A 13,942-nucleotide genomic window follows, 5' to 3' on the forward strand; every position below is an offset into this window, starting at 1 on the left:
AAATAGAACTCACGCCTATTCGATAAAATCGGCAAGGCACAGGCAAGGCGTGGGTACACGCAGGGTTCACGCTCAGGCGGCCGGTGTACACAGCCTCGTTGACTAAAACGGACGCCTATTAAAAAGCGTGGGTAAAGGCAAGGCATAGGCAAGGCTTGGGTCGTCGGTGTGAACCCAGCCTTACAGTATAAGGTTTGTCCAATGCCATGGCATGGATAGAGACAAAATAGAACTATAAGAAACACACCATCTTAAAGCTGATAAGGGAATGAGAATAAAATTAGAAAACAAGATTGACAAAGGAAACCTGTGTTGTGTTACAGGGCAGTGACCCTGGCTGAAGGATGTGTTACAGGGCAGTAACCCTGGCTGAAGGATGTGTTACAGGGCAGTGACCCTGGCTTAAGGATGTGTTACAGGACAGTGACCCTGGCTGAAGGATGTGTTACAGGGCAGTGACCCTGGCTGAAGGATGTGTTACAGGGCAGTGACCCTGGCTGAAGGATGTGTTACAGGGCAGTAACCCTGGCTGAAGGATGTGTTACAGGGCAGTGACCCTGGCTTAAGGATGTTTTACAGGACAGTGACCCTGGCTGAAGGATGTGTTACAGGGCAGTGACCCTGGCTGAAGGATGTGTTACAGGACAGTGACCCTGGCTGAAGGATGTGTTACAGGACAGTGACCTTGGCTGAAGGATGTGTTACAGGGCAGTGACCCTGGTTGAAGGATGTGTTACAGGACAGTGACCCTGGCTGAAGGATGTGTTACAGGACAGTGACCTTGGCTGAAGGATGTGTTACAGGACAGTGACCTTGGCTGAAGGATGTGTTACAGGACAGTGACCCTGGCTGAAGGATGTGTTACAGGACAGTGACCCTGGCTGAAGGATGTGTTACAGGACAGTGACCCTGGCTGAAGGATGTGTTACAGGGCCAGTGACCCTGGCTGAAGGATGTGTTACAGGACAGTGACCCTGGCTGAAGGATGTGTTACAGGACAGTGACCCTGGCTGAAGGATGTGTTACAGGACAGTGACCCTGGGATTGGAAACAGATCACTGCCTGCATGTAGCTCTGCCAGCATCAGCATCAATGAGGCGTCTCTCAGGGCTAATGAGGCTAACCATCTTTTTGCCAAGTCTGACTCCCAAGATTTCTCATCCCGACAACAGCAGGCCCCCTATGCTTTCTCAGTGACAGAAAAAGCTGACGTCCATGTTTTCTTCTCCATCCCTCTCATAGCTATAGCATCTTAGCAGTTTGCTAAGAAAGTGAAAATATCTTAAACAGTGTAAAGCCAACTGACGAGCTTTGTAACACTTGTCAGTGACTTATTATAGGCAGAGGAAATAGGTGCATAATGCGTGTATTTACGTTCTGTAAATTGTTTATTTTCCGACACGCAGCATGTCATATTATACTGACATACATGTGATCCACTCTATTTACCTCTGCCAGCCATCCATTGCTCTGTTTTCCATCTGGGGACTCAGAGCTCAGAGCAGTCGATCAAGCCGCCATCACAGTCCATGGCATGGTAAACATGGTAAACAGGATGGCTGGATATTTATCTGATTTCGATAATATAGACGATGCATTTGAATTCAATGGCCCCCCTATTTATTTGAGCCGGTCCGGACTAACGTCAGATTACAAACTGAGGAGCAGGGGGAATGGAAGCTTCTATCATTACCAATGTGACAGACAGCAGGCAGAGAAAGGGTGAACATGATGCACCAAGGTAAATACATTGTTCATTTTCTCACTGTCTCTAGGATATAATAAGCATATGAGCCGATGCGTGTCAGAAAATAAGCTATTTACAGGATGTAAATACATGTATTACACATGGGGGGGGGGGCTGGGCCAATAAACAAATTCAGGGTGAGTTAAAAATCATAAGTCAAGCTGGAAATAAGGTCCAGGTTGTAAAAAAAACTGGAATTCTCCTATAACTTGAAGTTATACATATATATATATATATATATATATATATATATATATATATATATATATATATATATATATATATATATATATATATATATATATATATATATATATACCTATATCCTGTGATACTATCCAAACCTAAAGATGGAATGCAACATTACACTCAAATATCTCCAATTTAAATATTCTACAGGGGTAATTGGAAATGCTGCATGCGGTTTTACAATGCTGGTGCGGTGAGATGGAAAGACGTTGAGTTGAGTTGAGTTGGCCATCTGCTGAGTACTGTATGTACATGAAGTTCATGCAGAGGCCCATTAGGTGGGTAATGGGCTTTGATTGCTCAGGAAACGAGCTGTGACAAATGAAGAGATGTCCTAATGGATGGACACCTTCAGTGACCTAGCCAGAGCGCTTGATGGAGAAGGACAGGGTACCTGGGCGTTGCTCCAGAGTCTGTTTCCTCAGGTGGAATATTATGTTAAGGGACAGGGTGGAATAAACCTGCCCTTATTTATATGTATCTTGTTGGATTTATGTCACTTTTTCGCTTTCAAATCGATTAAGTGAACATTCAAAACAAGGCTAGGCTATGTGGCGGCTATACATGAATTCTTCAGACCCACCAAAATCATTGTTTAATGAACCCGAAGCCATAAATGATCATTTTCCTTCCAGGCTAACTTTGATATAACAGACAAATAACATTGAAGTCTAATGAAGAGCAGATACAATAATTAAAGGCGTTATGTATAGCATTTTAAACATCAATATATCATTGCCAAATTAATAGTGTTAACTTGGTATAATTGTCATTTAAACAAATGGCAATTACAGCAGCATAGTTTAATTTGAAATGACGAGATGGTAATTGGCTAGCCTCCATCTCACCAGTGTTGGGAGTAACTAGTTACTAAGTAACTAGTTACTGTAACTTAACTACTTTTTTCAGTAACTAGTAATCTAACTAATTACTTTTTCAAATTCAGTAACTCAGTTACAGTTACTAAAATAGTAACTGGGCTAGTTACTAGTTACTTTAGGACATGAAAATAACGGACAACTTCAGAGGATTACCCAGTTTCTGATGCTCAGGTCCGGGGAGAGAGCTGCAGCCAGAGCCCCAGAGGCTAATGACCTTGATAGGCTATAAGCCTCCCCAATAAGCGAAGGTTCAATGCCACACTGTGGCACAGCAACACTAACATAATGTGTGCATTAATAACAATCGAAGCAGACTTTTAAAAGTAACGTAAAAGTTACTTTCCCTAGTAACTAATTACTTTGAAGTAACTGGTAACGTTAAAGTAATTAAATTACCTTTTGAGAGAAGTAACTAGTAACTGTAACTAATTACCAATTTTCAGTAACTTTCCCAACACTGCATCTCACACAGTGGCAACATTAAGACAACATTTCCCATAACCCCTTTACTTCCTGTCCCTCGGGAGGGAGCCTCAATGAAGCAGATGATCACATTGGAAGAAAGTCTTTTTGCTCCAGATCAGTCAATACGAGGAATCAGCGTGACGTCACGAGACCGCAAATCCCCCCGAAGCATGGCAGTTAACTAGTATGAGTTGTGCCAAACAACCGTTCATGTCTCAAAAACTATACATGACATCGCTTATATTTTGACATTCTGAGTGAGAGCAGAAGTAGCTCAAGAGTCAGATGTATAATATATGCATGTCGTGTTAAAGTTGTGTGAACTGTCGCAGTTTTTACAATGTAAACAACATAGCCGGGGCTAGAGTGAGACATTCAAAGCTGGCTCCATAGGGTCCCATTGTCGTTGGTTTACCAAAATGCTGCTCGGCTCATCCCTCGTATAGCAGATGGCAATTTCAGTAGCATGCCTTTTAGAATTATATGTCAGACTTTGCACAGATTTGGGTTTGGGGTTAAGTTACTCTTTAAGTACAGTGTAGATGCTGTTCAATACACTTTCTCAACTGTGATGCAATGTCAGAACGCCCCGTCACAGGAACAGTTTCTACCCAACTGCCATCTGCCTCTTCAATGAGACCCGAAAGCCCCTAATCAACACTTTAACCCCCACCCCCACCCCCACTGATTCTCACAGTAAGGGCTGTTCCGAGTGTCAATTCATAATGACGAGTTTTGTGGCCTATTCTTACTTGGAGCTTTATGTAACAGTGCAATCTCAGTCTCTGTATTTCAGGATTTTTAAAAATTCGAATTATTTTAAAGTCAAATAAAAAAAGACAGGAAATGATCCATTAGTCATATCCTTCAGGAAGCGAATTGAAAGACTACTCGAAAAAGCAGACACAGGTAAATAGTTTAACACAAGAGATGAATTAGAAAATCAAGATAGCCAGCACTAACAACACCGAGCACTAAAGTGACTGGTGATGCCGTTTCCCTGGGAAGCTCCAGGAGTGGTTTGTGGACTAAAAAAAATGTCACCCGACCTTCCCCTGGCATGGGTGTGAGTAGATGATGAGTACATTTTCATTTCGGGGTCAACTGTTCCTTTAAACTTGTCGAGGAAAACGTCCATTTTGTCTTTCACCTTTCAGACACTTATACCCCCCCAGGAACATGATTTGCAGTTAAAGTGAGGAAAGGTGGAGACGTATGAAGAGCTGTTCTCACTAATCCCACTTCACCTTGAAGCCGTTTGACTTCAGATCCCCCCCCCCTCTGACAGATTCTAACCATCAGCTGACATCCTGGAAAGGCCTGGAAATCAGACCAACAAAAACCACCCCATTTTGTTTTATGTATGCGGGGGCTGGGGAGGGAATATGGGCCCAGCGACGCATGTGAAAATATTGAAAGGTCTTTTTGCAGCAGGCGCTCGGCTGTTCCCTGGTAATCCACAGTGAGATCATCTGCCTCTCTCATGTTGCACAGGTGCCAGTGGCTGATATGACACAAAGTAAATGGCCTTAACAGCCCATGTGGAGACGGCGGTCAGGAGAAGCTTTAGATAGCAGCAGATAAACAGCAGCCGCCTGGCGTTATGTCAAGCACAACAAAAGCCAATTGCACCATTCCCACTATTTTTACTGAAGAGACTTTTGGCATTTTGACATTAGACACCTGAATGCTCATCAAATGAAAGCTGCAATATGCAGTTTTTTTTTTTTTAAAGAAATAAAGAATTTTAAAGAATAAAATAGGATATTTCAACCCAGGCTCTGGGAAATTGTGACATACGGCAATAATGTTGCTCCACCGCCCAAAGATGGCAAGACGGCTTTAAAACTCTTACAGTGGAATGTTTGTTTGGCCGCTAGAGGCGACCGCTACGTAACATAACGTCTGGTATTGAAGTAACGTCAGACATGGCTGTAAAGCTAAGAATCTAGCAGTTCTAATGAGGTCAATTTTATTCAGATAGCTTGATGTGTGATGTCAGGGGACCCATTTGAAAATAGGCATGCCCACTTTTGTAGTTTTGAGCTATTTTACCCCTGCTTGCCAGTGAGCTAGCATAACATGGTTGATACCTACGTATTCAGCTGGATTTCTAGTTTTCGCTAATACCAAAATATCTGCTACGGCTTAAAAATGTAGCATGTGAGAGCTCCTCAAACACAGACTGTGCCAGGCCATGTTGTTCTTCTTCCCACGGGGACCCCTGCAGCTAGTTGGCTTATATAGGGAGGATGTGTGTGGATATTGGTTTATATCATTATGTCTCAATCAAATCTCTCAAAGTTTGTTTCAGGATCGGTTATAAGTTGTAATATCGCTTATTGCACATTTAAGACTACAATGTCAACATTAGGTTCAAAATACTTGCTGGATTCCACTTTTAAAAGCAAAGACAAACATACAAAAAATGACTATATTAACATTTTATTAAATTAGATCAGTGAATTGACTAATTTTTTCAACATATTTTATATTTGTATTATTTTCTGCTTTTTTTCATGCTTTACAAAGTAGAGCTCATGCATTAGGCCCCACACTCCTGCTATAGCCATTATTACCTTGGGCAAATCAATACCAAAGGCCATGAACCCATCTAGGACTGCAGAAGGTCACCACCGTTCAAAATATGGGCAGAGAGGACCGACATACATCATTATCAGTATCATTATCAGTCTGCTTTACGTCAAGGTCAATGGGGAAAACAAGTTGACAGGGGCAAATTCTGTGCAAACTCCAAAAACCCCTGAGAGCCTAAGCCTAGAGCGAATATGTCTGCACATCCTCAAAGTTAAAACATATTTCCACCGAACTTAGGAACAGAGGAATGAACATTAAAAAATATGTCATGAGAAGAATTCAAAATACATTAAAAGTAAACAAGTTATATGATCGTTCTGTATGATCGAGTCAACGTTTGAGGCTGAAGGGTATAAGGTCAAGGGGATGTTCACAGCTCTAAAAGAATAAAACATACAGTCCGATTACAACGGCTATGCCGAGGCGTACTTTTTTTGTGTGCATATATTGATATGCAAATTAGCGTGTGACGTCATCTAGCAACTTTCTGAGCAGCCAATAGCGACTTTGCTTGGAAAAGAGTTGACAACACTGCTTTCAGCGGTGAGTGACAGATAAAATGTTGTCTCAGCGTGTAAATGCATATTAAGACGAACTGCAGAGAGACAGAGACAGAGTATCATCCAAGCATGTGTGTGAATGATGATGTCAGGCTACAGTACACTTTTTGAGATGACTGATATTTCCATTACCTGTAACTGTCTGGTCTCTTTCTGTCCTCCCCGAGTCACTTCCTTCTGCGTTAAGGAGAGCAACACGTTATGAATACACTGAAGTCACTGAATAAATACGCTACTCATGTAAAGAATGGTATGGAGAGCGTGGGGCTGTTTACTCCAAATAACACACTAAGGTTAAATACTGGAGCTAACAGACTTGGATGTTGTCTTAGCTTTGACATCCAACAAGCTATCTTATCTACGTGTTCCTGTGCTTCAGCTTCTTGCTGGGCCGTTTGAAAAGAAAAGAAAAAAAATCTAGGAATTTTGACCATGACGTTTAATTTTTAGCCTGTCCGAGTGTGGCACGGTGTTTGGGCTGAAAACCAACCAGACAGATATTCAGAACACAGGAGCGTATCTTACCTAGTTCTACTCCGGCTGCAAGATGACAAGTTTTGCAAGACATCTTTTGTTTCATTGAAGACAGAGACAGGAGCACTCTTTAGCATGTGTGTAATCCAGTGGGGGGCAGGGTTGGGGTAAAGTTGTGTATGTGACATGACGTCACTGTAGAGGTGCGCTTGTTTTATGCATAATGCACCTGGCTTGAAAAATTCCTTTATATATATTTTTTAATTCACTGAGGACCACTTAAAAACGGGCAATGGGTGGCAGTTGGCCTGCGGGGCATAGTTTGGCCACCCCTCGTTTATGGATATAAGGAGACAGATGTTGACATCTGGCAGGCAGCACTTCTTCATGCTTGGACAGCCCATGGATGTATTAAAAGAACTGGATAGGGGACGAGTCACGCCCACCCATGCATTCAGACGGAGGTTGCTCACTGGCGCATGAAGCCATCATGGGGGGTTTTTCTTCCGGGGTTTTACTTCCTGACCATGCGGCCCAAGGCGAAGTGTGCATGTGTGCCATGACGTATTCGATGACGTCTCCCACCCCTCCCACCCATGGATTGTATTATAAGAAGGAAATACACCCGTATACGGCTCTTACTGGCTTCTGAAGAAAAGATTACCCCATAAAAAAATATTTGATAATTAAAAGAGTCGTTTTATACTTTGAGTGACACCCGGAAAAAATTCCACTGGGTTTAACAGCTGCCGGGGTCCCCATGCAAGTGGATGGGGATTTTCCTTTCTGGCCTGCATGGCGTCACGTGACTTGCAATACAGAGCTTCGCCACCATGTTCAAACGGCTTCACAGCCCAGCGCTATTCCTGGGGGCTTGGGACAGCCTAGCATAACAAAACGAGGTCTGGACTGATGCTACAGCTATTTCTTCATGTCTTCCTAACCAGTATGACCACCAGAGAAGAGGAGCGTACACAAGTCCGTCATGCTTACAGTAGCTAAAGCTACAGGAATTGGAATCAGATTTGGTTTTGACTCCTCCCTTGCTGCCAAAACTCTGTCAAAATAAACAAGCGACTTGAGTGACCTTTGTTTACAAGCCTGGTTCTCCTGTAATTGGGTAGTGGGAACCTAAAGGAAGTGGAACCAAATATAAAAAAAAAATACAGAAGAAAACAAACTATACATGTAGATGTGGTGGATCTGTATATCCGTATGGCATTGATAAGGGCAAGAGTCATACTATACATTAATATCTTTTAATGACCAATTGAACTGTTCATTTACCAATCTGAGTGTGCAAATAAATACCCAATTAATGCCACAATTGAGCAAACTCAGGCAAATGTAGAACATGCACTTTAGTAATTGGGTGTCATTTGCTGTGAAAGGAGCAGGGAAGTGACGTTTCAGAAAGTATTCTAAAGTTTAAAAACACACACACACACACACACACACACACACACATTGGGCCTCATGCAAGAACCACTTGTCAGAACACATTTGTGGTTAAATCACTCGTACGAGCGAATTAAGAGAACTTGCCGCCTTCACCAATGTTCTTGCATTTCTCTGCGGTTCTCCTGCTGTTAATGGATTGTATCTCTGTCACTTTCTGAAGAAATGTTGAGTTTGAATATATAAATGTAAGACACTGTAAACTCATGTCTAATCATTTTGAGATTAACCAGTACAGTGCAACAGGAAAAATAGCAAGGGTGCACTGATGCTCTTTCAAGGTAGTGCGTAATTTATTTCACCAGAGCCACATACAATCTCATAAGTATCCATGTGTGTTACATAGTAGCCTATACAGTAAGTGGGCTCGATACAAAGACAAAAGAAAATGCACGAATAATGATTGCCAGGTTATTTGACAAACTCTCAGATGAGTTAGATTGTATTGGGGGAAATATATTATAGAGGCAGTTCAATCTGATTTCTAGGCTATTTCACTCCAGTTGATAACGTTAATGTGGGTTAGTGCAAGTGAATCTAGATTTAGGTCTTACCAGGTTGAGGTGCAAGTCGCTGTCCAGGGCGAATTCACACAAGATCATGAGATCATGATCACGCAACAAATCCGTCTTGCTCCAATCTACTGGTTTGAATCCGAACCACTAGTGGTTCGCACCAATTGGCCTCCTATCAGGCAGCTTAGCAGCTACGGGCGGGCTTTGGCGCGACGCCAGTGAGAAGCGAGCCTGTGATAGACAGAGGGTTCATCCAATCACCTGCCAGGTACTTCTTGAAAGTGCCTGCCCCTTTGAAACGGTTTCCCGAGTGACTCGTTCCCATAATGGTTATGTGAAAACAAACCATCTGGTAGCGTCAGGTTACTCGTACGAGTCAACCTCACGAAGAAACGAAGAGAAATTTAAGATAAGAATAGGAAAATGTTCTTGCATGAGGCCCATGGTCCTTGTAACAGCAAATTTACAGTAAAACAACCGCAAGAAATCGGATAAAATAAGACTGATTTTTTAAAAAATTGCAAGAGGACATTCTCCAGTTATCACAACATACATGGAACTCGGAATGAAAAGGAAAGCAAAATATCCCAATACTGAACATGACAGCAAACCGTGTACTGTACTCCCTATCAATTTGGTATATTCATACATGCAAAATTAATAAATTACTCTACTTACAGACAAGTGCCATTTTCAACTAACAATACGTATGCAATTTCCCATTCCCAAGTTCATTTTTTTTTTCACTTTTGTCCGTTGTATAAAGTTGCATAATTGACTGAATAAGAGCGATCATAATTGTTGTTTTTGTTTTGAAGCAACATTTAATGTTATAGTGCTGGCCGAAGGGGAAGTAGCACAAGGCTATAAAACAATTTAGGTGGAATGCACAATTCATGGAGCATGACTTCTGGATTGTCTGCATTTGGCCTCTCTTCCCCAGTCACACCCAATCCTTTCCATCAGAATCCAGTATAAGGAAAAGAGTTCCGCTACTGAAAGAGGTTTCCGATTCTTTCCCATCAGGCTCCCAAAACAGTTCCAGAACGGAAAGCAAGAAGTTTGACCTTCACCCGGCCTTCACCCATGCGACTCAGGTGGCGAGGGCAAACTGGTCCTGCTCTGTGGGTTTCTTCACCCAGGCACCCAGCCCGGCCTGGTGGAAGGCTTTGATGAGCGTCTGCTTGGCGGAGTGGTACTCCAGCGCCGCCTGCTTGGCATCGTGGTAGGTGCCGGGCTTCGCCGTTTGGATCCGCAGAGTGGAAGAAAGCTACGGGAAGGAGAGGGAGGGTGCAATTAGTGAAGACAACAACGCCAACACAGTGGAATGGCAAAGTTGGACCTGCCACACCACTGGAGAGAGGATGTACACGTAGCATGGAAAATATAAACATAAAAGTATGAAGAAAAGAACTAGAAATAAAACGCCACGTAACAAGTCGAGTTGCAGTCTACGTCCATGTCTGTCCAGTCTCATACAAGCACAAATACCGTGAAGCCCGCGCCGCAAGTGGTGTGTCCATTCAGCCTTATTCAGCTGAATGTATTATCGAACATTTCACTCAGACTTTTTTTTTGGTCTGAATGAAATGTTTTAAATCTATGTTCTCTCCTGTTTCTAAATATAGCTGAATCGTTTGGTTTGGCTAAGTACATCTATTTTTATAAGCATTTTGTACATCTATGGGGAAATAAATGGCAGATGAAATCTCTTGGTGCGTATGCCTAACTCGGAAGTGGGTGTGACTTTGGATCTCTATGACACTTTAGGGAAGGTTTGGAGGTACCAACAACACAGCCAATAGTTTTCAACATGGAAAATAGGCCTACCCCTAAAGCTACCATCCCAGCACCCACATACCCCTAGCTACTCCCCCTACCCACCCCTTGAACTCCGAATCTCTATGACCGTCCTATCCCTAGCTATACAAAATGAACATCATGCTGTATTGAAGAAGACTTGAAACTAGCAATTGAGACCGACTCATTAGGAAAGTGTTGACTGAGATCATAAATTGAATGATAATTGACTTCCATACAATCAGATTTCTGTTAGCAGCCAGTGGAGTTGGCCATGCAGGTTTAAGGCACTTCCACATTGGTTTAATTTTTCAGTAACGGAGGTTGCCCCATTGTTAACCCGTACATGAAATGACAGTAGTGTGTGTGATGTGTGGTACCTTGCAGTGCAGGCGCAACCAGCGGCTGTAGAGGGTGTGTTTACAGAGTCTGGAAGGTCGGCCCAGGTCGTCTTTCCCTGTGGTGGCGTTGATCACCTCTAGTCCCTGGTCTCCCACCGTCCAGTTCACACTGAAGTTTGGTGCTTTTCCCGGCTGACGAGCCTCTGCATTGCTTATTCCTGCAGAACACGGAAAATACATGCAAAATACATATATTACATATACATATACAAAATACATAATATACAAATACATATATTCGTGTAAATGACTCATTAGCAGTTTGGGGAGTTTAGTAACTAATTACTGTAATTAAACTACTTTTTAGAGTAAATAGTAATCAAATTACTTTTTCAAATTTAGTAACTCAATTATAATGACTGGGATTTAAATGGGCTAGTTACCAGTTACTTTAGGGCATGAAAAAAGTGGACAACTTCAGAGGAAAGAGGAGAGATGCCGCCGACTAATGGCCTTGAGTAGGCTATAAGCCCCAGAGGCTAATGACCTTGAGTAGGCTATAAGCCCCCCCAATAAGCAAGTGTTCAAGTATCCCATGCAGGTACAATGGTAAATCAAATAAGATAAGTTAATAAGACAATTGAAGCACTTTTGAAGCAGACTTTTAAAAGTAATACACATGTTACTTTCCCTAGTAACTAATTACTTTTATTATGCAGTAATTTGTGAAGTAATTCAATTACTTTTTGAGACAAGTAACCAGTAACCGTAAGTAATTACAAATTTTCAGTAAAACATCTCTCAAAGTTGAAATTGGAGAAGGTCAGATATACTGTACGTGGATCAAAGGAGAAATTTTATGAAACCTGGTCAACTTTTATTAGTCACTTTGAAAGTATAACCTTTGACTGAATATTATCTACCTGGCATACATACAAACGCTAATGACAAAGCTGGCAACTATTTTATTTTATTTTATTTTTTATTTTATTTTTATTTTATTTTTCCTCTTTTTCTTTCTTTGACTGTGTTTGTTTGTTTGTTTGTCTGTTGTATGACCCTGGATGGGAAGATGTGGGTGGGGGAGGGTATGGGGTTTAAAGTGTATTGATAACATTTCAATGTAATATTGCTTCATTACATAATGTGAAAACTTAAATAAAGTTTGTAAAAAAAAAAAACATCTCTCAAAATTCCATGACGTTCTAGAAATTATTCCATGAGCAGTGGTACTCAAGATGCATTTAATGGAGGGCTGGGCAATACCAATATTATATCAATATCGTGATGTGAAACTAGATATTATCTTAGATTTTTGATATCGTAATATCGTGATATGGCACGACTGCATTACAGTAAAGTGATGTCATTCTGAACTTACCAGACTGTTCTAGCTGTTATTTGCATTTACCCACTAAGTCATTATATATCCACATCACTGGTTATTATTTATCCAAAAAAGAAATCTTGTAGTGTAAATGTTTTGTGAGAGCACCAACAGTCAGGGAAGGAACCCCTGTCTTTGCATTTTATTTTGATCACTTTGATCATTTTAATACAATTGCTTGTGACATGTGGCTTTGACTTGGCTACAATTTAACCCACGTCGTAGAAAATACTGAGATATGATTGATGATATGATGAAGGTCAAATTCTCACCGCTGAGAAGCGGTCGGTTCAAGGTGAACAACTGCGGCAAATCCTGGATCTCGGTAATCCTCTGGTACATGGCTCGGGACAGATGGTCGGCATGGTAGAGGCTGCCCAGAATGATGCTGGAGAAGTAGATGGGCTCAGTGAAGTAGCTCATCAGAGAGCCTTGAAATCCAACCACGTTCCACCTGACGGGGGGAAACAGTGAGGGGGCAATCTCTTTATTACTAGTCTCTCCACGAATCAACTCATCAATACACATCTCTTAAAACCCCATTTCAGGTTAGTTTTAATTCGTTTGTAAAGCAAGTTTATGTATTTATTTATTTACTGATTTGAAAATGCGGACTTTAATATATATATATATTTAATTCGTTTCAGTGCAAGTTTCTTTTTCTTTCGAGGGATCAGCTGAGCAGCATTTTGGTAAACAAACCGCATTTCCGCGGGGAAAACGACAATGAGCTGCCTTGAATGTCTCACTCATCACTGATGATGTCATAGGCATTGTAACATCATCAGTGATGTCATAAGGGCAATTGTGATGTCATCAGTGATGCGAAGTTGTGACATCATCAGTGATGTCATAAGAGCATGTGAGCCCACACAGCGGCCGCATGCCAATAGAGCAGGCGAGGATACACAGCAGCCGAGCTGCGGGCAAGGCCGCGCAGCGGCCTAGCTGCGTGTGCGAGCTGCAGGGCCAGCCAGCTCGGGGAGCTGCAGGGCGGGTGAGGCCGCGCACCGCCCGAGCTAGCGAGTCCACGCAGCGGGTAAGCCTAGGAATTGAGCGTGCATAGCGCGCGAGATGCCTAGTGAAATAAATTGACAGAGACGAAAACTAAAGACATGTTCTCTATAATTTTAGTATATTTTTTCACACCTAGTTTTCGTTATTTAATTTTCATTAACAATAACCTTGGTAGGGAGGAGCAAACACAGGAATCTAAAAATCAACGTTATTGTCTCATGGTAATTCTGCTGAAAAGGCAGAGTTGATTCTGGCCTGAGGGGGTCCTCCTCGCTGTTACCGGCTGCCTGGAGATTAATCAAGAAGCTGAAATCCAAGTCCCCATCAGTGCCCTAATGACACCTGGAGAACCGCAGCTCGCGGTGAGACAGAGAAACAAGAGTGATTGCAGCACGACAACGAGCTAATTTAGCCTGTTTACAAATGCACATAATCATAAGCATTAGGATT

General features: G+C 42.0%; 1 protein-coding gene across 1 annotated transcript in view; it reads right to left on the minus strand.

The window, feature by feature from the left end:
• Positions 1 to 8,352: 8,352 nt before the first annotated feature.
• LOC310772817 (double-stranded RNA-specific editase 1-like) overlaps positions 8,353 to 13,942 on the minus strand; it is a gene marked incomplete at its 5' end in the record, with an annotated part of 33,225 nt that continues 27,635 nt past the window's right edge. Inside the window, 3 exons of the mRNA XM_083632748.1 lie at positions 8,353 to 10,217; positions 11,128 to 11,306; positions 12,748 to 12,929. Coding sequence (XP_083488874.1) covers positions 10,041 to 10,217; positions 11,128 to 11,306; positions 12,748 to 12,929 — 538 coding nt within the window. The 3' untranslated portion in view covers positions 8,353 to 10,040. The remainder of the gene's footprint in view (positions 10,218 to 11,127; positions 11,307 to 12,747; positions 12,930 to 13,942) is intronic.

This window comes from Poromitra crassiceps (genome assembly GCF_964638095.1).
Source record: "Poromitra crassiceps genome assembly, chromosome: 3".
NCBI lineage: Eukaryota > Metazoa > Chordata > Actinopteri > Beryciformes > Melamphaidae > Poromitra > Poromitra crassiceps.